This window comes from Microcaecilia unicolor, chromosome 8 (assembly GCF_901765095.1).
Source record: "Microcaecilia unicolor chromosome 8, aMicUni1.1, whole genome shotgun sequence".
Classification (NCBI taxonomy): Eukaryota; Metazoa; Chordata; class Amphibia; order Gymnophiona; family Siphonopidae; genus Microcaecilia; species Microcaecilia unicolor.
Window position 1 is genome coordinate 6,983,505 of NC_044038.1, and position 26,059 is coordinate 7,009,563.

Here is a 26,059-nt window from a genome sequence, read left to right on the forward strand (position 1 = left end):
GGGTAGGACAGACAGATAGGACACATAGGAATGATTCTAAATGGAATGTTGCTACTATTGGAGATTCTACATGGAATGTTAATGTTGCTATTCCACTAGCAACATTCCATGTAGAAGCCTGCCCTTGCAGATCAGCAACGCGGCCGCGCAGGCTTCTGTTTCTGTGAGTCTGACGTCCTGCACGTACGTGCAGGACATCAGACTCACAGAAACAGAAGCCTGCGCGGCCGCGTTGCTGATCTGCAAGGGCAAGCTTCTACTACTACTACTATAAATCATTTCTATAGCGCTACCAGTCGTACGCAGCGCTTCACAATTGAACATGAAGAAAAGACAGTCCCTGCTCAAAAGAGCTTACAATCTAAATCAGGACAGACAGACAGAAACAATAAGGATAAGGGTAAGACAGACAGAAGGACACATAGGGAAAGAGACTGTTAAAGAGAGGAAGACAAGATAAAGGTTACGAGCAGATGACAAGTTAGGAGTTTTAATCAGTTTTATAGGCGCACAGGTGGCTACATGTCTTTATAAAGTGCAATCACAAATTGTGGATAAAGACATTTATTATTTGCATTTTGCACACACCTTTTTCAGTAGTAGTTCATGGTGAGTTATATTCAAGTGTAGTAGGTATTTCTCTGTCCCTGGAGAGCTCACAATCTAATTCTGGTACCTGAAGCAATGGAAGGTTAAGTGACTTACCCAAGGTCACAAAGAGCAGTAGAAGGATTTGAACCGGTCGGCTTCTCCTTCACTCCGTTTATACCTGTTCAAGTTTGTGTGTAAAGTACGTGAAAATTTACTTATTTTATAAACATAGAGATGTAGAAAATGATGACAAAGGACACATGACCTATTCAGTCTGCCCATCTCTTCCTCCCCCTAAGGGATCCCACATGCCTGTCCCATGCTTTCTTGAATTCAGATACAGTCCTCATCTCCACCGCCTCCATTGGGAGGTTGTTCCACTCATCCATCACCCTATCAACCTAGAGGAGTGGCCTAGTGGTTAGAGCACCAGTCTTGACATCTAGAGGTGGCTGATTCAAATCCCACTGCTACTCCTTGTGACCTTGGGCAAGTCAGTTAACCCTCCATTGCCTCTGATACAAACTTAGATCGTGAGCCCTCCAAGGACAGGGAAATATCTAACGTACTTTGAGCTACTACTGAAAAGATGTGAGCAAAATCTAAATAAATAAAGAAATATTTACTTAGATTCCATCTCAGGTCCTTGTGGACTAGCCTTCAAGAGACTGTAGTATTGTTTATTCAGAACAAAAACCCATTAATGGACTGAGTGAAAGCACGCCTAGTCAATGCAAATGACATCATGGAGAAATCAAGGCCTTCTTGGCAACTGTTTACCTTATCAATAGATTAATTCACTCAACAACTCCACTGAGGATTGTCCTTCTGCCACTGGCACAGAGAAACGACTGCTCTTTAATCATTCTCCTACTCATTGATTGGAGGTTTGCCAGCTAAAAATTAATTCAACGAAGGCTATTCATCCAATATAGGCTGGGGCCCTAAGCTCATTTTTCATTCCCAGATGAACACCTGTTGTCCCAGCTGTTGGGTCACTGTTTCAAGAAACTTGTCTAGGGAAGACTTTGAATGTTGGATACCGGTAAAAACCTTGGGTTCTGCGAAGACATGCAGTAGTTTGATAGGTTCTTGCTTGCCAGTTTGATGTGAAAGGTTTACTCATGCAAAAACAAAGAAACTAATGTGAGGGGGAATCAAACCATTCGTTGCCTGAAGGTCACTTCATGTCCCCTCATTTAGATTCCATAAATCCATACTACTTATATATTTCCCATCTAGCTATGCGCCAGTGTTTATATTTGAAGGCAAATGATGTTATATGTGGACTATTTGCTCATTTGTCTGATACTTCCCACTGTCTTCTTGGTCTTAGGCAGGGCAACAGGGCAAAAGCACAGGGCCTTGTGCTCTCAGGGGCCCCACATCCCTCACAAAACCTACCTTAACGCAACATAGCTTGGTGGTCTAGTGGCCTCTTCAGAGCAGGAAAGAACCACACTCTTTCCTGCCCACTGCCACTGCTTGAAGTCTTGGCAGCCATTTTGAAGAATGCAGTAGCAGCAGCAGGCAGGAAAGAGTGGGGTTCTTTCCTGCCCTGAAAAGGACACTACTAGACCACCAGGGTGTGTTGCGTTAAGGTAGGTTTGGGGAGGGCTGTGGGGCCCCTGAGAGCACAAGGCCCTGTGCAGTTGCCCCGTCACCCCTGTCTAAGACCAGCCCCGTAGGCAGGAGCAACTAGGGAACGCTCCTCCCCAGCCTCCACTAGACCACCAGGGTTGCCTTCCAGTAGGCCCAGGGGGACTACAGAGGGGTGAAAAGGTTTTGGAATGAAGGGAAGTATGGAGCCTTTTGAGGGGTTTTCGGTGTATGGGTTCTTCCTAGGGTGTGGGTCCTTGTCAGGTGAGTAGCACTTGGATGCTGGAGGTGGGGGGAGTTTGAGGGTATTCAGAGGGGAAGGGAGGAGTGGCCCCTTTAAGAAATATGCTGGTGGTTGGGAGGCGGGGATAGTGCTGGGCAGACTTATACGGTCTGTGCCAGAGCCAGTGGTGGGAGGTGGGGCTGGTGGTTGGGGGGCGGGGATAGTTCTGGGCAGACTTATACGGTCTGTGCTAGAGCCGGTGGTAGGAGGCGGGGCTGGTGGTTGGGGGGGGGGGCGGGGATAGTTCTGGGCAGACATATACGGTCTGTGCCCTGAAAAAGACAGGTACAAATCAAGGTAAGGTATACACAAAAAGTAGCACATATGAGATATCTTGTTGGGCAAACTGGATGGACCGTGCAGGTCTTTTTCTGCCGTCATCTACTATGTTTTTTTTTCCCAAGGAGCATTGGGCCATTGTTTAACTTGCAGTACGAATAGCATAGCCTGCAAGGTTGATCACAAGCTGCATTATTCAAGTTCTCTGGGCATCACTAATCTGTGGTTAGTGACTCCCGCAGGCGGTAAAAATCCAACTTTTATTGCACCTTTAATAACTACTCTTAAAGACAAGACATACAAAGATCAAATTAAAAGTTTAGAATTACAACAGGGAAACGACTTGAGCAGAACCAAACCAGGTGGGTTATAGAAAGGATTAATCAAGGTTAGACAACCGCAATTGAGTGAAGCGTCTTCAGGGATTTGTGTAATCTAGTATGGTACAACTGTTTTAAGAAGTGCTGACATCAGCACTTGTTCCTGGAAATTTACATCCTGCCTTGTGTCTGGAAGCATTTCTTTTGCAGACGCTGCACAAAACAAAGACCAGTTACCCAGAATAAGCAATATGGGAGCCTCGGTAGCTTTCGTCAGGGCAGGATAAATATCTTCTGTCCCAGTCCCATTATGCTTTCACACTTCAGGGTTTTTTTTTTTGTGTGTGTGTGTTACCGTGCAGTGTAAATTCAGTTCTTATTCCAGTTTCGTAGATTTGCATCTGTGTTACCCTGTCAACAAGCAACTGCTTATCTACTCTTGTTCCAAAAATGAGTCCTAATTATGCCTCTCACTTAAGTGCTTGGATGCTCACGTCATAAATTTAGAGCGACATTTTATGACTGAAGATGTTTGCAAAAGGCTGTAGCATGGTACGTTCATTCGTTGGCTTCTAAATTACAAAAGTACCAAGCAATTATTGTCAACAGACTCTCGTACATGCCGTACCTTCCAGGGAGCACAGCACAAATTCCTATTCAGCCCTAGTAATACTCAAATTGTTGTTATTGTGAGTAAAGGTTAGGTCAGTGGTTCTTGAACCTGGTCCTGGAGACCAGGGGCATAGCCAGACTTCGGCGGGACGGGGGTCCAGAGCGGTAATTTCATTTTTTACGTGCGGCCACTACGCGTGCTGGGAAAAAAGTTTTATTTTCCGGCACACGGCACTAACCGGGTGGTAAAAGGCATTCTATGCTCATAGACCATTACCGCCCGGTTAACGCGTGAGACCTTACCGCTAAGTCAATGGGTGGCAGTAAGGTCTCAAACCCAAAATGGACGCGTGCCAATTTAAATTTTGCCGCACGTCCATTTTAGGCCAAAATTAAAATAGGGAATTTTTTACAGGTGTGCTGAAAAATGCATCTGTACGCATCCAAAACACGCGCCTACACCACAGGGGTGTAGCTAGGTGGGGCCACGAGGGCATGGGCCCCCACAGATTAAGCCCTGGCCCCCTCTACTTTTGACCCCCCTTCACCGACTCTCCCCCGCCACTTTCGATCCCCCCTCCCGCTGCCGCCACCCCTCCCCCATCGCCATCAGGTACCTTTGCTGGGAGGATCCCCAACCTCCCCCCCACACCACCACCACCAGCCGAAGTCTTCTTCAGCGCCGGTCAACTCCGGCGCCTTCGCTGATGATCTGTTTCTGACTCCTGACGTCCTGCGTGCACATCCTGCACGGGGCTACATACAGGACGTGCACGCAGGACGTCAAAAGTCAGAAACAGATCATCAGCGAAGGCGCCGGAGTCGACCAGCGCTGAAGAAGACTTCGGCTGGCGGGGGTTGGAGACCCCCACCAGTAAAGGTACCTGGCGGTGACGGGTGAGGGTCGGCGGCGGGAGGGGGGTCCAAAGTGGCAGGGGGGTCGGCGATTGGGGGAGGTGGGCTAAACTGTGGCTCCCCCCCACCTCAGGCGCTGGATCCCCCTCCCGCCAAGGTCTGGCTACGCCCCTGCTACAGCAGCGCAGGCCGTTTTTCGGCACATCTTAGTAGAAGGACCCTTCAAATAGTAAAAGCTCAAGGGATGGAGAACTATCTACTGCAATGTAACTTACCTGGAGCTGCTTCTGGAAGATAGGGGGTGGGTCTTCATGAGCGTATATTTGGTTTGTATGGGCATCTAAAAATATAAAATGCATAACCAGTCTATGAATGTCTGAAAAACACACAAAAATTGTGTCTAAAACGAAAACCATCCAACCTTTTTTATTAGCCACGTTACCTCTGTAGTGAAAAGGTGCGAGTCCAATTCCACATGAAATAAAGGATGCCAGATACCGATGTATAAACTCCAAATGTCGATCCTTACTATGGGGGAGGAATATTATGTTATTTAAGGAGATTCCAGTTAGTGAAGACAACCTCAAGAGCTAAGAGCAAAACACGGCTGTGAGAAGCTATTTAAGAGCATTGGGGGTCAATATTCAAAGCCATTTAAACAGCCAGAAACTGCTCCTGGCTGTTTGAATCACTTGTCCTGGGCAAACTGAGTATATTCAGTACTTATCCAGAAAGCTGCCAGGTGCCCTTGACCTGGATTGGCCGCTGTCGGGGACAGGATGCTGGGCTTGATGGGCCTTTGGTCTTTTCCCAGTATGGCATTACTTATGTACTAGAAAATGGCACTCAAAGTGCCCAAACCGAAACCAGCTACATTATGGGCATTCTGGGGGCAGAGACAGGTCTTAGCAGGTTAAGTATCGATATTCGGCACTTAACTGTATAAATAGGACGCGTAAAACACAGACCCGTCGTTATACTGAATATCACACTTAACCAGCTAAAAGTTTTAGCTGGCCGCATATGCCCAGAGGGGCCAGCATTGAATATCTGGGCATAAAGCTGACTGCCTCCAGCTGAATATCTAACCCTGGGTTTTCACTCTGGAAATACAGATGAGGTGCAAGAAAGGACACCGATATTCACCTAAAGAGGGTTACCATATTTTGTCCCCCAAAAAGGAGGTCACGTGCCCCGCCCCCACCATACACCCCACCACGCCCCCTGGCACGCCCTTGCTCCGCCCCCTGTCACATTTCCCCTCCCCCTGTCACACACCCTGTCACACCCCCCCTCCCCGTCACTAGACCACCAGGGCAGTAGTAAGTAAGGGGAGGGGAGGCTAGCAATCTGCCCGTTTGTCCAGAAATCCGGACAAACGGGCAGATTGGCAAAACCCGCCCGGTTGCCCGGAAATGTCCTCAAAAAGACATATGGTAACCCTCCCTAAAGTGTAAGATTAAAACCTTCCTTGAACTCATTTTATCAAGAACCAGTGGGTGTTGAGGTTTCAGAGCTGTTATGTCACTATGCAGTAATTGGATGTAACAAAAGAGAGGGAACAAAGTACAAACTAAAGTCCAAACAAAAAAAACAGCACCACGGGCCTTTAAAAATGGAACACAGTTCTTTAATGAATGAGCCTTGACAAAAAGACCCGACACGGGCCGTGTTTCAGTGACTAGCACCTGCGTCAGGGGTCACAGTGATGACGTGGAAAACTTGGGGAATAACTCGAATATATTCTTCTACAATATATTATTCCTTACCCCACGTCTCGTGTAGTAAAAGCTACAAAGCACCAAGGCACTTTCACTTTCTGTATCAAAATGGGTCTTTTTGTCAAGGCTCATTCATTAAAGAACTGTGTTCCATTTTTAAAGGCCCGTGGTGCTGTTTTTTTTGTTTGGACTATGCAGTAATTGCCAGCCCTGGATAAGGCCTGGGTTTCAAATTAACACATTGAGCAGGCTGGCAAGGAGATGAAACTAGTAGCCCAGAGCAAGGCCGGCTTAACCACTGGGCCAGGGGGCTGGTGATTAAGAGCACCAAAATACCCAGCCTCTAGTCCAGGGGTGTATCTGCGTGGGGCCTCAGGGGCCTGGGCCCCCGCAGATTTTGCCCTGGACCCCCCTACCGCCATCAACTCTCCCCCGCTGCCGTTCTTACTTTTGCTGGCGGGGGACCCCAACCCCCGCCAGCCGAGGTGTGCTTCCACCTGCCGCTGCCGTAAAAACTTCTTCTTCAGCCGGCGGGGGACCCCAAACCCCCGCCAGCCGCCCCGCGGTGTTTAAAATTCATCTTCGGCCTCCGTGGCCGTGCTGCTGTGATAGGCGCTGTTGAAATCCACTTCGGAGTCTGACGTCGTTGTACGTTGTACGTGCTGCGACGTCAGACTCCGAAGTGGATTTCAACAGCGCCTATCACAGCAGCACGGCCACGGAGGCCGAAGATGAATTTTAAACACCGCGGGGCGGCTGGCGGGGGTTTGGGGTCCCCCGCCGGCTGAAGAAGAAATTTTTACGGCAGCGGCAGGTGGAAGCACACCTCGGCTGGCGGGGGTTGGGGTCCCCCGCCAGCAAAAGTAAGAACGGCAGCGGGGGAGGGTTGGCGGCGGGAGGGGGGTGGAGAGAGTCATTGGTGGCGGTGGGGGGGGGGCTAAAATGTGCCCCCTCCCTCTGGCTCTGGCCCCCCCTACCGCCGGAGTCCAGATACGCCCCTGCTTAGTCTACAGATTAAGCTGGTCCGGCCTCTCCCCTTGCCTGTCACTAACAATCCTTTCTTTCTCTCTCTCTTTCACTCTCTTTCTGTAGGTTATAACCCTGGAAGGATGGGCTGACATCATGTATTATGTCATGGATGCACATTCTTTTTACAATTTCATATATTTTATACTACTTATAATAGTAAGTATGAATTACACTTTTATGGTTCATTTGTTAAAACGTTAATAGGCAAAATCAGGTGATGGCATCATTCAAGGGCAGTGGGATAACACGGGGGCTGCTAAATTGGGCAGTGCAGATGGATCTTTTGCTCCTTCTCTGCTTTCACACGCTCTGTTTCTCTGTCTTCATTTTTACAGCGAGAGTCTATTTTACCAGTTTTCAGGAGGATAATAGGTAGAAATCACACAGCTTCCCACTTGCGCTGCGTACGATGCTCACTTTGTTATCCTTGCCAGGGATGTGCTTTTATTTGAAATGAAACAGAAGATTTCATACAATTTCCTGCTTCATTTCATTTCATTTTGAAAATGAAATGTAAGAAAATTGAACACAAATTTTGTTTATTTTCACTTCACTTTCAATTTAGCAGCCACAGCCCAGGACCCAGCTCCATCTTCTCATTCAATGAGGCCTTAGGGAGCTTCCAAATTTAAAAGCCATCATAACCCCATCCATGGGATTCAGAAATCCAATGCCCTGCCTACTGGATAAGTATTTCATACCTGGTGCTAGTGTGGCCTAGGGTTACCATATGGCTCCAGAAAAAGGAGGACGGATTGAGCCAGCCGGGTTTTACTTCCATTGCTTTCAATGGAAGTAATTGCTTTCAATCAAAGTAATTGCCCATTGCTTTCAATGGAAAGCAAAACCCGGCTGGCTCAATCCATCCTCCTTTTTCTGGAGCCATATGGTAACCCTACCTAAGACTGACGCCAATTTATTGACGAGTCTATACGACAAACAGCGCTGGTCCCAGGCCTGCTAGTGCCATTTTGAAATATAGGCCTAGCGGGAGTGAATAGGGCAGGGGCGTAGCCAGACCTCAGCGGAAGGGGAGTCCAGAGCCCAAAGTGGGAGGGGCACATATTAGCCCGCCTCCCCCAGCCGCCACCCCTTCCCCGCCACCGCCGCAAGGTACCTTTGCTGGTGGGGGGGGGGATCCCCAACCCCCGCCAGCTGAAGCGTTTATCTGTCCCGCGCTGGTCTCGCACTTGCTTCCTCTCCTGTTTTCAGCACGCCATGCACTACACGCGTGTTTTAATGAAACTGAGCATGCACAAGCACGCTCAAAACGAGCGTGCAGTGCACGGCGCACCTGGAAACAGGAGAGGAAGCAAGTGCGAGACCAGCGCGGGATAGATAAACGCTTCAGCTGGTGGGGATTGGGGTCAGGGACCCCTGCCAGCCAAACTGGGGGCCCCAGAGCCAATTTGGTGGACCCAGGCCCCCGTGCCCCCCTCCCCCCCGTAGCTAAGTCCCTGGAATATGGCCTCTGTGGATGATAAGGACAAGCCTTTGAGAAAACATAAGAAATGTCAACAACATTTTCAATGTCATTTCATATCATTTTAAAATTCAGAGCCGGCTCTGCCACTAAGTAATTCAGATACCCACCTAGGGTGGAACATTTTGGGGGAGACATCGTGAAAGGACAGCAGCATCTTGTCTCCTCCCTTCCCTTGCTGCTACTGCCACAACCTCTACCTCTTCTTGGGCTGAAGCTGCAAGAGGACTCAGTGCCAGCATGAGGTCCTTACATACAGGCCCACATTCAAGTGCTGTCACGCCCCACCCCCTCCTGACAGGAAGTCTACTACTACTACTACTTAACATTTCTAGAGCGCTACTAGGGTTACGCAGCGCTGTACAAAATAAATAGAGAAGGACGGTCCCTGCTCAAAGGAGCTTACAATCTAAAGAACGAAATGTCAAGTTGGGCAGTCTAGATTTCCTGGGTAGAGGTGTAGAGGTTAGGTGCCGAAGGCGACATTGAAGAGGTGGGCTTTAAGCAGAGATTTGAAGATGGGCAGGGAGGGGGCCTGGCGTATGGGCTCGGGGAGTTTGTTCCACGCGTGGGTTGAGGCGAGGCAGAAAGGGCGGAGCCTGGAGTTGGCGGTGGTGGAGAAGGGTACTGAAAGGAGGGATTTGTCTTGAGAGCGGAGGTTACGGGTAGGAACGTAAGGGGAGATGAGGGTTGAGAGGTAAGGAGGGGCTGCAGATCGAGTACATTTGTAGGTTAGTAGCAGAAGCTTGAATTGAATGCGGTATCTGATCGGAAGCCAATGAAGTGACTTGAGGAGAGGGGTGATATGAGTGTATCGGTTCAGGCGGAAGATGAGACGTGCAGCAGAGTTCTGAACGGACTGAAGGGGGGATAGGTGGCTAAGTGGGAGACCAGTGAGGAGTAGGTTGCAGTAGTCAAGGCGAGAGGTAATGAGAGAGTGGATGAGAGTTCGGGTGGTGTGCTCAGAGAGGAAAGGGCGGATTTTGCTAATGTTATAGAGGAAGAAGCGACAGGTCTTGGCTATTTGCTGGATATGCGCAGAGAAGGAGAGGGAGTAGTCGAAGATGACACCGAGGTTGCGGGCAGATGAGACGGGAACGATGAGGGTGTTATCAACCGAAATAGAGAGTGGAGGTAGAGGGGAAGTGGGTTTGGGTGGGAAGACAAGAAGTTCGGTCTTGGCCATCTTCAGTTTCAGGTGGCAGTTGGACATCCAGGCAGCAATGTCTGATAAGCAGGCCGATACTTTGGCCTGGGTTTCTGCAGTGATGTCAGGTGTGGAGAGATAAAGCTGGGTGTCGTCAGCATAGAGATGATACTGGAAGCCATGAGACGAGATCAGGGAGCCCAGGGAAGAGGTGTAGATAGAGAAAAGAAGGGGTCCAAGGACAGAACCCTGAGGGTTCTGCATCAGGACGGAGAAGACTGCCCTCAATCCTCTTGCAATGCATTGGTATTGAATTCTTGCAACTCCAGCCCTGGAAAAGGTAGAGTGGCAGCAGCAGCAGCAGGGGGAAGGGAAGGGGGATTCTGGACACAAGGGGGCAGAGAAGGAGAGGGAAGATATTGCCCACATGGGGGATATGGAGGGGATGAGAGGGATGCTGGCCACCTGGGGGGGTTAGGGAAAGGTAGGATAGATACCGGACAATGGGGTTAGGACCTTGAGCCACCCCTGGGGTGGGGAGCACACAGTTTAAAGGTTCACCTACGACATCAGACACTCTTGAGCTAACCCTATAAAAATCAATGAAAGAAAAGAAAAGCCTGAAATGTCCCTTTTTTTGCTGTATTGTCAATAAGGATGAACTGGCACTTTCTGTTCATTTACAGTTCTAAAGGATCCTGTAAGCCATTAATGGGGGAAGTTACCAAGTTGTGTTAGTACAGTAACCTGTGTTAGTCAGTTAAAAGGCAACTAACATAGGTTGTCTCGCCCTAACACAGGGATATTTAAGTGACCCCCTAGACCACCATGGAATCAAGGTATGACCACAGGGGTGAGGGAGATACTTTGGGAGGGGTTGGAGGATTTATGGGTGGGCTTATGCATAGGAAGGTCTTATTTTTTTGGGGGGGGTGTACTTCAGAGGGGCCAGATTGGGGGGAGGTATCATGTTCAGGGGCCTCTACTTCTGGGGGATCAGATCAGGGCAGTCAGGATTGGGAGGGGGCCTTGGAATTCAGGAGTATGAGGCTGTGGCATGGTAGGCTGATGTTCTCGACCCCTACAATAGCACTGCTTGCGGGTTGGCTCACAAGCAACGTTTATTCATTTATCATGATATCATCCTGCAGAAATGTTGTACCTCAAGTTGGTGACTCCTGTGGTGAATCAAGGTGCAATAAAAGCTCATCTTTTTCAATACCTTGATAACTCTCCCCCACCCCCCAAATAAGCTGCAATTGTCCATTTTAACCAGTGTGTTTTTTCTAGCAAAAAAAAGTGTCGATACTCAAATGCCAGGCCACCCTTCAGGGGTGGGGTGATCACTGAGTGACCCACCCCACAATAGCCAGGGCCCCTGCGACCGGTCACAGAATCTATGACAAGGCAGAATTGGTGTGTAGAGCCTGAGCTCTTTCATTAAAACTTGGGGTCCTTGGGTCAATTTTATCAGACAATGGAAAAGGTGCCGGTACTCAGTACCCCCAAGTACCCCCTCAAAAAAAAGCCCTGGTTTTAACATTGTTTGTGACAGTCCTCACTATCAACTGCATGAGAATTCTCCATCCCGTAGGGTTTGTGAGATATCAGAGACCTCTCTTTATTCTATCAGAAGTGACTTCATACATGACTCATTTACGCTTCTCTTCCAAATTAAAGCCCCCAAATCAATCCCATAACACTAATCAGCAGGTAGCCTTTTGTACCAGAAAGCAAATCCTTTAACACTGGGCAAGTGTGAACCCAAACTGCCTGCGAGTTGCTGTAATACTGATAAGGAGACCAAGTCACTGCAGACAGCAGGCCGGTGATTTTCCCTCTGAGAAGGCGTAAAGTACCAGAACACAGATTAAACCCATAAATTCCTGTCATAGTTAGGGCAGCAACTTGTGAAGTCAAGCAGCGCAATGATGACCTTCTCCAGACCCGTGTGTGCTGCTGCGGTCTCCTCTCTGTACATGCAGAAGAAGTGTGTTGGGTCAGACTGTGTACAGTAAGATTCCAGGCTCAGGTACAGTTATGCTTGGTCAGATCATCCAGCTTTTCCCATCTAAGCGCGCGACTATGGAACGCACTGCCAAAAGTCGTAAAAACAACGTATGACCTCCTAAATTTCCGGAAATCACTAAAAACAAACCTGTTCAAAAAGGCACACCCCACCGACCCAACATAAAAGCCTGAATACCTGCAACACGAGGAAATCAAACATATCTCTAGCATGTAGAAAGGAAAATGGTGACCTCTAGGTTTCATGATGGGGGACTGAGACCTTTGCTCCTTCTCTGATGTCCTTTGTTCAAGGACTGATTGCTACGTTGGTAGAAAGGAGCTACTGATTCTTACAGGCCTTGCTTTCTTTGGCATTCTGAGTGGAAGAAAGGACTGTGATTCCAGTTCTTGGTCCGCAAACCAGCTGGGGCAGAGAATTCGCCCGAGAGAGCTCCAAACTAGCAAGGTTAAAACAGGAGAAGCTGATACTCCTTCGGTGGCAACTGCTGATTGTGAAGCAAATTTAATCTGAAAATGCAGCTTAGTAAAGAACAGAATGGTTCGTCCAGCCGGCCCAATTTGGAGTCATCCTCTTTTGGTAGATGTGCATGTAAAATATCTGAACGTAGCCAACAGCAGTCCTCCACCGGACCTCTTCATTCTCTTCTTATATCTGTCCTAAGCATGGTCGAAATCGATCGCAGTGGTGGCCTCCCCATGTTGCTCTGAAGTCCTCGTGCAATTGTTGCACCAGTGTGTAGGGTTGTATCTGCCACTCTGTGCAGGTAACCTCTAATGCGCTTCATTTCCAAATTCTTGCCACGTTTGAATTCTCTTACTGATGATGTGTCCTTCTGCCCAGAAGAGGTTGCTGGTATGTTGTGTTTAGCTTGTTTGTAGTGAAAGTTAATGATTAAACCAGAGCCATATATGTGATGACTCCATGAAAACAGTAGGCTGGGAGCGGATTAAGAATAACAACAAGCTTTACCATGGAGGTTTGACTAAACCAACAAGCCTCTCCTGAAGCAGGAGGCTCCTCTCAGGATCTTAGGAATAATTCTTGTCGAGGAAATTAGTCCTGCATAATTCAGCAGCTCATCTTTTATGTAATGCCAAAAGCTGTGATCATGCTACACCACTATTATCTTGTCTGCGTTGGCTACCTGTGGCCTACAGCATTCAGTTTACCGTTGTGGTTTTGACCCTTAAGGCCCTATATGAGGGTCTTTCATCCTACTTAGGAAGCCTAACAATTCCTTATGTCCCTTCTCATATGCTCCGTTCTCTGAACAATCAGTGTCTGGTGTTACCTAACCCCTCAGCCACCTGGTTGGAATCCACTCATCAAAACGCCTACTCATATGCTCCGTTCTCTGAACAATCAGTGTCTGGTGTTACCTAACCCCTCAGCCACCTGGATGGAATCCACTCATCAAAGCGCCTACTCATATGCTCCGTTCTCTGAACAATCAGTGTCTGGTGTTACCTAACCCCTCAGCCACCTGGATGGAATCCACTCATCAAAGCGCCTTCTCATATGCTCCATTCTCTGAACAATCAGTGTCTGGTGTTACCTAACCCCTCAGCCACCTGGATGGAGTCCACTCATCAAGACGCCCCATCAGGATGGAACTATCTTCCTTTGTCCCTCTGCTCTGAACTCTCCTATAAAAAAAAAAAAAATTCAGATTAGTATTGAAAACGTAGGGGTAGATAGTTAAGTGCTGACCGTCACTGGCTAAAATCACACTGGATATTCAGTGCCAGGCCCGGTGCTAATTTGGGGTGTCCTGGCCGCCGGTGCTTATACAGATTCCGGCTGATATTCAATGCCAACACTTCCTGCAGCTAAATTTAGGACGGTTTTTGAGCTGTCCTAATTTCAACTGCTTAGCTATGCGGGTGCCGGCGTTGGATATTGCCAGCACCTGCATAACTTACGTCTCCTCCTCAACACCATCCTCGTATCACCCCTGAACTGCCCACGTTATGGAGCACCAATCGGAGCCAGTACTCGGCAGCACTGCCCAGTTAAGAGCCGCTGAATATTGGCAGTTGGGTGGCCTCAGGCAATTTAAGTGGGCAGGAGCCTCGTCTGCCCGCTTAAATCACTTTCAACATCAGCAGGTTACTTTTTAATTCTAGTTTTCTCGAATACAACACTTGGGGGTATATTTACTAAGGCACGTTAGCGTTTTTAACGGGCCTTTAAAATTAAAGCGCATTAAACGCTAAACATGCCTATACATTCCTATGGGTGCATTAGCGTTTAACGCGTGTCCAACATGAATGCGCATTAAAAATGCTTTTGCGCGTATATCGTGCCTTAGTAAATATACCCTTTGGTTAATTATGCGGGTACCATCCTTTCTATAAAGCTATAGAGGTTTTTTATTTTTTTACTTAGAAAAGTTTTCCTCTAAGGTATGAATGTTGCTCTGTCTACGCTTGACTTTTCTATCAGTACAATGGCGTTCTTTCCCTTTTCTTTTAATTTTTAGTCTGTACGCTGCCGTGGCCTAAATTCAGAAAAGGAGAGTTAGCAAATTTTAATAAACAATAAAAGATATGCAATTGGAACTGACCCAGTCAAAGAATCACCGTATAAGGCCCAATAAGCTGAGTTGTTCTTTGGTTGCACCATCGCTTAGAGTCAGAAAGCACAAGAGATGTAGAGGAAAAAGCCATGCATCTCAAAATTTGGGGACCTGATGGCACAGCATGGTTAATCGTTAAAACACAAATGTTCTTGGTGCTTAATAACAACATGCTAGGATTTGTACATTCAGCTAGGAGGATCTGCTCTTCAATGTATGTTGACCTCTTGCCATGTTTTTGTATTATGTTTGCCAGTCCATTATGTTGCTGTCATGAACCTACTGGTTGAGTTGGAATAATAGTAATATACCTATGTTGCTGTTAATTGTTGCCTTTATATTTCATTTCCAACAAATCTTGCTTTCTTTGTTCCTAGGTCGGGTCTTTCTTCATGATTAACTTGTGCCTGGTTGTGATAGCAACACAATTTTCCGAAACCAAGCAGCGGGAGAACCAGCTGATGCAGGAGCAGCGGGCCCGCTACCTTTCCAATGACAGCACAATTGCCAGCTTCTCCGAACCGGGCAGCTGCTATGAGGAGCTTCTGAAGTACATCTGCCACATCTGCAGGAAGGTTAAACGGCGGACTTTCCGACTGTACCTCAACTGGCAGAATAAGCGCAGGAAAAAAGTCAACCCCAACAGTACAGTGAATGGGCTGGGCTGTAGCCGGAGGAGTAAGCGGCAGATTACATCAATCCATCATCTGATCCACCACCACCATCATCATCACCACCACTATCACATCAGTAACGGGAGTCCAAGAGGACCCAAGTCAAGTCCTGAGGTCTACGACCTGGAATTGAAGATCATGAAACCTAGAGATCAACTGGCACTTCCACCTCCATCCCCCAACCTTCAGAGCCCTCCTCCGAGCAGTGAGTCCGTACATAGCATTTACCATGCAGACTGTCATGTTGAAGGTCCCCAAACGAAAAGCAAGTCTTCCAATCCATCAGCAAACTTTAAACTCTCTGTTGGGCTCAGAAATCATAGCAACACGAACTACCCAACCATCTTACCTTCCCCAACCAGCAAAACCATCTCTACTGCAATGCCCAAAATTAAGAAAAGCAATAGTGGCTCAATTCCCATGGTCAACAGTGCAGTGAGTTTGAACGCTGACCCCTATGGGAAACTCCATCACTTGGTAGGAGAGCATGGTATGGAAAACATACGTTCTATTCTTTATAAATTACTGGGAAGATGAACAGAAAATCTCAGTGGAGTGGGTTTTGCCAGGGTAGTTGCAGGCTGCAAATTCATTTAGGGGTCTTTTTACTAAAGGCTTGCTGTGCGCCAATCCGGAACTACCACAGGAGCCCAGCGGTAGTTCCCACCCCCCAGCACTATAAAAATACTTTCTATTTTTGTAGCACTGATGCTTACTCGGTGGTAATCAGATTACCACTGGGTTAGCGTGGGAGCCCTTATTGCCACTTCAGTAGGTGTACCGAGGGCAGGGCATTGGGGCCGGTCTGCCCCGGGTGCACGCTGCAGAGAGCAGCCGCGGGGCTATCGGCTCCGCTGGACCCCTGCTCCCTCTGCTGTTACTTCCTGTTCTGGGGCAGAGGGAGCCCCGCGGCTGCTCCAAGCACCCCAGCCGGTAAGAAGAATGCACCTGGAGGGGGGCTTGGAGGTGATGCGCCGGGGGGGGGTGGTGATGCACCAGGTGGGGGACACTGCACCTGGGGGGGTGTCGTGCTCCACCCGGGGGGGGGAGATGCGCAGCGGCGATGCACCCCAGGTGGCAGCCGACCAAGGAACACCACTGACGGCAAGTGCATGGCCATTTCTTTTCCAAAAGAAAGGACAGCCTTTTACCTGCTGCGGTAAAAGGGGGACCTCAACGCATGTCAAAAACACGCAATGACGCTAGCACAGGCCCCCTATCACCGCAGCTTAGTAAAAGGACCTCTTAAGATTTACTTAGCCACCTTCAATTGCATTGTAAGAGAGTTTGTTGTACTACAGCCTATAAATATATTTTCCTTTCACTTTCTCTTGTTTGATTGTATAATCCAAAGAAACAGAACTGAGAAAGAAGCCTGTGAGTTTAGTAAAAATCTGTTAGCTTGTTTTAGTAACAGGAAGTGCGGCTTTCTCAGCTGATCTTATACTCTTGTCATCACGGTATGGCAGGGGTTCTCAACCCAGTCCTCGGGACATCAGGTTTTCAGGATACCCCACCCCCCACCCACCCCGATGAATATGAATAGATGCATTTATATATAACGGAGGCAGTGTATGCAAATTTTATCTCATGCATATTCATTTTGGATATCCTGAAGCCCTGACTGAGATGAGAACCTTTATGTTAATTTATTTATTGCATTTGTATCCCACATTATCCCACCTCTTTGCAGGCTCAATGTGGCTTACAATATATCATGGATAGTGGAAATGAGAGGAGAATTGACATATGGTGTTACAGAAGTAGTTTGGGTAGCATGGTAATGGAAAACAAGATAATAACATGACATAAGGCATTCTTACATTGCTAGATATGTGTGGGGATTTCACAAGTTTTGGTTTTTGTGGTATATCTTGTCGAAGAGATATGTCTTCAGTTGTTTGCGGAAGTTGGTCAGTTCATAGGTCGCTTTTAGGTTTCCGTGGCAGTGCATTCCAGAATTGCGTGCTCATATAGGAAAAGGTTGATGCGTGCATTAGTTTATATTTTAGGCCTTTGCAGTTAGGGAAATGAAGATTAAGGAATGTGCGAGACGGTCTTTTAGCATTCCTGGGTGGTAGGTCGATCAGGTCCGCCATGTAGGCTGGGGCCTCGCCGTGGATGATTTTGTGCACTAGGGTGCATACCTTGAACGTGATGCGTTCTTTGAGTGGTAACCAGTGTAGCTTCTCTCGTAGGGGTTTAAGGTAATAATCCAAAGTTGTGGTCCATGTAATGGGTGAGAAGATTTTTCTCTTGAAATAATAGTTTTGCTATTGTCTTCATCAAAGTGGTCCAGTAGCTCAAATGAAAAGAAAATGCCCCGGCTAATGAGTAGGTGTAATTGTTTAAAGGAAAACAGCTGTACTTTTTTTTTTTTTTACAAGATTTCTCAGACTTATCCCTAGAGGCAGCTGTAAAATTAGAGCTGTTAATCCTGAAAGTAATAACTGAGCATCCCCTGTTTCATGTTAGTGGCATTACTCTTTCTGTTAATAGGTGTCCAGCATATCCCCTTCCCTACTCCCCCTCCCTCCACCAAGGAGGTCAGTATCTTACCTTCCCTTTCTCCCTGCAATTCCCTTTCCTTCCCTTTCTCCCTGCCCTCCTCCCTTCCCCTGAAGTGTTCAGCATCTGCTCTTCCTTTCCCTACTCCCTTCCATTAGCTTCAGCATCTCCCCCTTCCTCCTCCACCCCCCTCCACCAAGGAGGTCAGTATCTTACCTTCCCTTTCTCCCTGCAATTCCCTTTCCTCCCCTTTCTCCCTGCCCTCCTCCCTTCCCCTGAAGTGTTCAGCATCTGCTCTTCCTTTCCCTACTCCCTTCCATTGGCTTCAGCATCTCCCCCTTCCCCCCCCCCCCCCCCCCCCACCAAGGAGGTCAGTATCTTACCTTCCCTTTCTCCCTGCCCTCCTCCGTTCCCCTGAAGTGTTCAGCATCTGCTCTTCCTTTCCCTACGCCCTTCCATTGGCTTCAGCATCTCCCCCTTCCTCCTCCACCCCCCTCCACCAAGGAGGTCAGTATCTTACCTTCCCTTTCTCCCTGCAATTCCCTTTCCTCCCCTTTCTCCCTGCCCTCCTCCCTTCCCCTGAAGTGTTCAGCATCTGCTCTTCCTTTCCCTACTCCCTTCCATTGGCTTCAGCATCTCCCCCTTCCTCCTCCACCCCCCTCCACCAAGGAGGTCAGTATCTTACCTTCCCTTTCTCCCTGCAATTCCCTTTCCTCCCCTTTCTCCCTGCCCTCCTCCCTTCCTCTGAAGTGTTCAACATCTGCTCTTCCTTTCCCTACGCCCTTCCATTGGCTTCAGCATCTCCCCCTTCCTCCCCGCCCCCACCAAGGTGCATAGCATCTCTTTCCCTGCTCTTCCCCTCAAGGTGTTTATTTATTTATTTATTGCATTTGTATCCCACATTTTCCCACCTATTTGCAGGCTCAATGTGGCTTACATAGTTTTGTTATGACATTGTTATACAGGATATCAGATACAATTAGATTAGTGATGTGCAAAGATTAAGTGAAGGGGAGAAAGAAGGAGAGTGTTAGGCGGGTAAGTATAGAAGGTGGGTTTTCATAACTGGGTGGTTGGTGAGGTGGATTAGTATGGTTATGGGTTCTTTTTGTATGCCTTGTTGAAGAAATATGTCTTCAGAAATTTGCGAAAGTTGTTTATTTCGTCGATTGTTTTAAGGTCTGTAGGTAGTGCATTCCATAAGTGCGTTCTCATGTAAGAGAAGGTGGTGGCATGCATCAGCTTCTATTTTAGTCCTTTACAGCTGGGGAAGTGCAGATTGAGAAATTTGCGGGATGATCTTGTGGCATTTCTGGGAGGTAGGTCCACGAGTTTTAAAATGTAGATTGGGGCGTCTGCGTGAATGATTTTGTGTACAATCGTGCAGATCTTGAACGCAATGCAGTGTTCAGCATCTGCCCTTCTTTCCCACCCCTCCTCCCAAGCTGTTCAAGTTTTCTTATTTCATTCCCAACCCCCCTCCCCAATGTGTCGAGCATCTGTTCTTCTCTCCACCCCACCCTCCACGTTTCCAGCATCTCTCCCTTCCAGGCCGATCTTACCTCTCCTCTCATTCATTGCTGCTACCAAGTCGCCCCAGGTCTGTATGTCTCTAAACAAGAACCCATGCATCTGGCATCTGCCCCCTCCGAACTTCCTGTTTTAGAGGGGGTGAGAAGTGGAGGGCCATTAGTATGTGAGAATGTATAAAACCCTGCACAGTCTATGCTGACTTTTGTTAAGTAGGGAAGAGGACCTCACTGGTATCACCTCTCAAACTGTGCCATTTTAGACACAATCGGGTTCTTTTAATGAAACCTTGAATAGCCTGAGTCATGCTGTTTCTTTGGTTGACCAGTGGACTTTTGCTGTGTCAGTGGACAGTGTGCTGCTGCGGCTCGGAAAGCGAATAGAATGTTGGGTGTTATTAGGAAAGGTATGGAAAACAGGTGTGAGGATGTTATAATGCCGTTATATCGCTCCATTGTGCGACCGCACCTTGAGTATTGTGTTCAATTCTGGTCGCCACATCTCAAGAAAGATATAGTAGAATTGGAAAAGGTGCAGCGAAGGGCAACTAAAATGATAGCGGGGATGGGACGACTTCCCTATGAAGAAAGACTAAGGAGGCTAGGGCTATTCAGCTTGGAGAAGAGACGGCTGAGGGGAGACATGATAGAGGCATATAAAATAATGAGTGGAGTGGAACAGGTGGATGTGAAGCGTCTGTTCACGTTTTCCAAAAATACTAGGACTAGGGGGCATGCGATGAAACTACAGTGTAGTAAATTTAAAACAAATCGGAGAAAATTTTTCTTCACTCTACATGTAATTAAACTCTGGAATTCGTTGCCGGAGAACATGGTGAAGGCGGTTAGCTTGGCAGAGTTTTAAAATGGGTTAGACGGTTTCCTAAAGGACAAGTCCATAAACCGCTACTAAATGGACTTGGGGAAAATCCACAATTCCAGGAATAACATGTAAAGAATGTTTGTACGTTTGGGAAGCTTGCCAGGTGCCCTTGGCCTGGATTGGCCGCTCTCGTGGACAGGATGCTGGGCTCGATGGACCCTTGGTCTTTTCCCAGTGTGGCATTACTTATGTACTTATAGCTCCAGGCCCCAGTATACAGCTCCAACCCCCTGCCAGTCATTCCCCAAGGAAAGCCAGGTTATAAATTAACTAAAAAAAGCTTCCCCAAAAACGTGGCTGCTTAAAAGTTGTCAGGGAAGCTTCCAACCTCAAAGTAGTCGGCAACTGGCTCCATAGCAAAGGGCCTACAATATTAAACATAGCATTGCACAGGGAGACCAGAAAGACCTGGTAGACAGGACACCACCAAATGGCACCGCTGGGCCGAGCGAAGAGTACGGGAAGGAACATAGGGAAGCAAGAAGCGCATCAGGGAAGAGGGAGAGACAATCTGGTGGATACCAAGTACCAAGATCAGGAGCTTAAACTAGAGAATGACAGGGGGACGGGGACTCGCAGTAGCCGTGGGGATGGGGACGGGGACAGAGCCTGTGGGGACGGGGCACCGGGGCAGGGATGGGGACAGAGCCCGTGAGGACGGAGACAAACTTTGTCCTCATGTCACTTTCTACTTTGAAGCCTGTTCATGAACTGGACTGTTATTTATGTTTGATTGATGCCGACGACATTTTTATTTTTTGGAAAAACATGCTGGCTACAGCTAGCAAAATTTGCATGGGGGATCCTGTACATCCTGCTACCAGCACATCTTCCAAGAAGACATCTTCTATTGCAGGAGGGACTGTGGAAGACAGGACACCTAGACTGAATCTTGAGATTGTTGATGACTTATTCATCCACTGATTAAAAAATCATAACAGTGCTTCATAGGGCATATTTCTTTCCAACTAGGGCATACAGAACAGGTTGTATTTTATACCCCTGGACATTTTAACAGGGTAAATTAGGATTCCTTGGGGTAGTAGTAGAAGTCAGCTATTGTTGGGGTTGGAAGGGTAGAGGGCGATGATAGTGGTGGTGGGGGTAGGGGATATAAAATCATAATTGTTCGAGGCTTCTGCAGATGAGAACAGAACCCACAGGGATGGGGCGGGGATAGGGACAAATTTTGTCCCCATGCCATTGTCTAGTTTAAACACAGTACAGTACCGCATCGGTAGCCGCTGCTCGACGTGCAGGAGCGAGGTTACTGTCTAAGATTATCTCTTCGACTTGCACATTTTGCTACTGAATGTGTAGACTTTTTCACGTCCTCTTGCTTCACCTCGAACCACTCCCAAGTAATACAGACCAAGTTATATGTATACGTGGCTCTCATTTAAAAAAAAAAAAAATTCTAATGTAGTCGACACCAATGCTAAGCGTGTAACTACTTTTGGATACCGGGATGAATACATATTAGCACTTTGCATGAAATCAATTGGTACTAAAGGGTAGATCTGCAGCATAGACAGTTTGGAGGAAGGAAGATAACTTGGGCAAAAGAATTACAAACTCTAAATAAGAGACATAAAAATCATTTCTTAATCTGTTTTGCTATACGGTAGATATATCATAAGCTGTCTTATTTTTTGTTAAGCCAAAAAGTGAGTCTGTGGCTGATGCTGCCTTTTCCTGATGTGTATCTCTCTTCAGTGTATTTTTTTTTTTTTAATATCCTTTCTCCAATCTTTATATGCAGTGGCTTGTCCGGGGAAATCGGTCTGTGCTTGAATCTCTAGCAGTGACCAGGCTCCCCGGCCACTCAGCTTTGCCTGTTGTTCTCCAAAGAACACAGAGAGACTTCTTATGAATTCATTTACGTCTGATTTCTGGTCTTTTGTCCGTGACTTGCGCTTTCAGAAAAATATGAAAGAAAAAAATGAAAAAAAACTACAGTAGCCCAGCTTCTCAGTGACTCATTAGAGCAAACTGCAGCCCTTTTTCTGCACATATCCCAGGGGAGAATAGGCTGTCACAGAAGGAACTCAGAAGACTCAGTGAGAAGTCAGTGAAATGTGAGCATCAATAACATTTGCTTATTTTTATTGCCGGCTTCCTATAAATCCACAGCTTACTGTGGCTGCAAAGAGAGAGACCAAATTGCTTATCCTATATCAGCTAATAACTTCAGACTCTCACATTGCATGCAGTTACTATGGAAAAGGAATTTCCAGGCTGTGGATTTTCATAAGGAACAATACATTTCTATGACCCAAGTAGCTGCATGGCATGAGCAGAGAAAGTAGGAAAGGCCATCTACTGAATAAAATCAATGTGATAGGTAAATTGATATTTATTTAACAAATTCTGGGGACCTTTTACCAAACTGTGGTTAAAAAATGGCCTTAGCACCTGCTTATGTGGGTCATTCCCATGCACTAAGGTCACTTTTTCCATATGGCTAAAATGGCTGAATTTCTGCTTTTTTCAGCTTCAGAGCGCTTAGTTTTAATCAACTAGACTTTATGGTTGTCCTGGAGCTGTTGTAGAGGAGGGAAACAGGCAGCTGCAAAGGCTGCTTGTTGTGCTCCCTGCCTCTCCCCTCCTGACCCCCCCCCCCCCCCACGAACCAAATATACCTGATGATTCAGTGGACCGCCTCCCGACCCTCCCCCTCACCTGACCTGACCAGATCCAGACTGCTTCCCGACTCCTCTGACCCAACCCCACCCATCCCCTCCTCTCTCCTCCCAGATCCCCCAAGCAAAAGAACCCTAGTGGTCCAGTGGACTTCCTTCCAACCCCCCTCACTGTAGTCATCACTCCCTAGTGATCATGAACCTCCACACCCCCATGTACCTTAGATCTGCAGGAGGCAGGAGGACAGGAGCAATGTTTTCTCCCTCCTGCATCTGGGCCCAGCCCTCTCAAAATGGCAGTGCCCAGCCCCTGATTGGTTAATCCTGGGATGTACTGGGAGTTAAAAACCGTATGGAAGGGAGGTGGTGGGGTAGGGGAGTGTCAGGGTCCACTGGACCACCAAGGAAGTTTTTGAGATCTTGGGGGGGGGGGGGGGGGGGGGGTTGGGAGGTGGTCTGGGTTAGGTTGGGGAAGGGAATGGGAGGTGGTGCATTGGACCACCAGGGATTTTGCATTTGTCAGTTTCCAGTTGCAAACAGTGATCGATACTCCAAAGGGGATCCCTGCATCTCATTTGCATGTGATCCACATTGTGCGTTGGTCGTTGTTGGCAACCTGGTACTTTTTCCAGCGGCGTGCATCAGCCCCTTGATGCAGTAAGTGGTAAATTCTTAAGCCTCTGGAGCTGTCTCGGGAACCTGTGTAGATGGTAGATTATCCCGGCTGCCCTGCTGGAAATGCACAACTGAGCCAAGCTTTACTTTACTTTGCTTTATATCAAGCTTATATCCCATTTTATCTGAGCAGTTTACAGTAAGAAAAACCAAAGTAGGCCCTTTGGGAAAATTACATCCATGTCAAAGTACATAAACAGAAATACAATCTCCTTCCAATATACAACATAAATTCTGTCTAAAATATCAAGGAAACATTATAAAGAGTCCAGAAATCTCGTCAACAGTATCGTTTTCAAGGTTTTCCTAAACAATACATAATTGACCCAGAAGCAAATGCCACTGACCCAGTCAGAGCACAGAGCTTACACAGAAGCCGTCACTGTAAACAGTCCTAAGCTTCTTCTGACTATAACTGCTTGGGCTTAGATGGCAGGGTCTTTGGGCTGAATGGGCTCTCCCCTGACATATTGGCCAACAGCCAAGGAGGCAAGGAGTCAAAGACAAGGATTTGAATTAAACACAGGATTTTATATCCCTGGGAAGCTCCCTCTTTCTGCTGAACTGAGTATGTGCGAGAGTAGCAGCATCGGCAGCTGAAGCATGTCGCCTGCTTCTCAGGCTTGGACATCCCCGACAGCCATTAAAATGGTTCTGCAATTTTGGAGTGGGTTTGAGCCCACCAGGCCCTTGAGTCTCCCTCATGCCTATGCCCCTGTCTAAGTTAACCAGGTTGCCATTGAATATCAGTGCCTGGATATTCACTGCTTAGTATCCGGATAGGTGTCGGCACCAAATATCTGAGATTAATTCATCCAGCAGTGGTCAGCATTTAAAGAAACACTGACCACTGCTCCTCAACATCTGCTCTCACCCCCTCTATAATATCACTGATCAAGACTCACACCTGTCAGAAACAGACTCAGATAAGTAACTTGGGCTAGTGTCCCATGGTGAACTGAAGTGATTAGGCCATGATTTGCAGTTCTGCCAGGGCTGACACTTCTGGCATCACTCAGAATTTTAATAAATACAGGGCTGAGTAACTCTTAACCCTCCGCTCTCTCCTAAGCGTACCAAAGTGGAATCAAATCAGGAGCAGTGGACTCATTGCATGCAGAATGTAAACACGCAAGCATAATGGTAGACATTTGCAAATCGAGGCATAAATACCTCGGTAGACACCACTTCTCTGGAAAAGGGTGAACTGCCTGAGAGGGAGGCCTCGGATTGCAAAAGAATCTTCTCTCTTTCTTTTTCTCTCTATCTTTTTGGGAAGAGGAAATCTCAAACCAGGACGACTTGTTCTTTGAGACTCTTAAATCATGCAATATTCAAAAGTGATTTAAGCCAGCGGTCCAACCTTGAGTTTTTACAGACGTGATAAGTTCTGTGAAGTACATCCTTCTAGCTGTAGTTTTTCATCTGTTACAAGAAATTGTTTAACGCTACTTAAAATATTTCTCTGGCAAACATTTTAAATCTTCCATGCATTATTTTCAAGTAGAGTCTCCAATAAGGTATAAAAAGACAATCAGAGAACAACTCAGTCATAACCTTTGACCAGGGCTGCCCAGAGACAGAGCCGGGCCCTGGGCAGGGCTGCCGTCACCCCCTCCCACTCAGGCCCCTGCCTCCGCTCCCCCCTCTTCCAGCTTCTGCTTCTCCCTCAGTCTGTCACCCTCCTGCTCCTGTGTGCCGGGAACCAGGTTACCACATTAACAGAATCACTCAGGTGCCAACAGACAGGAGCAGAAGAGAGACAGACCCAGGTGCCAGGCCCCCCTTGAAGGCTGGACGATCTGGACCCAGGGAATCTTGCCCCCCTCCTTCTCAGCAGCCCTGCCCTTGACCTCTCTGACCTGCAGTGGCCACACCTAAGCAAAGAGAAGGAAGACCAAGAAGGGAAAAGAATTTTAGAGGCCTCAGCACACTCTTAATTTATTTACACAGCAAGTATGTGTGTTCAAGTAAGGACTTTAAAAATATCTGTGGCATGGCCTAGTGGTTAGAACACTTGTCTTGACATCCAGAGGTGGCCGGTTCAAACCCCGCTGCTGCTCTTGTGATCTTGGGCAAGTCACTAAACCCTCCATTGCCTCAGGTACATTGTGAGCTCTCCTGGGACAGAGAAATATCCAGAGTACCTGAATGTAACTCACCTTGAGCTACTACTGAAAAGGGTGCGAGCAAAATCTAAATAAATAAACAAGCCTTAAAATAGGCCGCCAAAACATGTAAGAGGAAATTTTATACACTTTGAGATGCTAGTTACATTTGTAAAAGTGACAGTTACTGAGATTTGCAAGCTCAGCTCAGAGAGAGGGACCTGGGGGTGATGCATTGTGGTGTACCAGGAGTGTGGGGTGGGTGGGTGCAGTCCGCCTTGAGTACAGGCAGTAAGGGGGTGCATCAGGCAGTCACAGAGCTGTAGTCAACATGCACGCAATTGCTCTGCCGTTCCTCTGCCCAGGGTCAGAGGGGGAGGAGCCTGAAAGAGCCGACACCCACACTCATGTAGACTGCGGCTGCAAGGATGCTCAATGCACTCACTGCTTGGGAGGGGGGGGTGATGTTCCTGGAGAAGGAGGTGCTCCACCCTGGGTGACAAGCAAGCTA

At 47.5% G+C, this 26,059-nt stretch overlaps 1 protein-coding gene across 2 annotated transcripts in view; it reads left to right on the forward strand.

Annotated features, from left to right (window-relative positions):
* The window catches only part of CACNA1H (calcium voltage-gated channel subunit alpha1 H), a 311,405-nt gene that overhangs the window by 73,500 nt on the left and 211,846 nt on the right, over positions 1 to 26,059 (forward strand). Inside the window, exons 6-7 of one of the 2 annotated variants that reach the window (XM_030211678.1) lie at positions 7,353 to 7,445; positions 14,907 to 15,693. In XM_030211678.1, coding sequence (XP_030067538.1) covers positions 7,353 to 7,445; positions 14,907 to 15,693 — 880 coding nt within the window. The remainder of the gene's footprint in view (positions 1 to 7,352; positions 7,446 to 14,906; positions 15,694 to 26,059) is intronic. The other variant, XM_030211677.1, reaches the window with a different exon arrangement.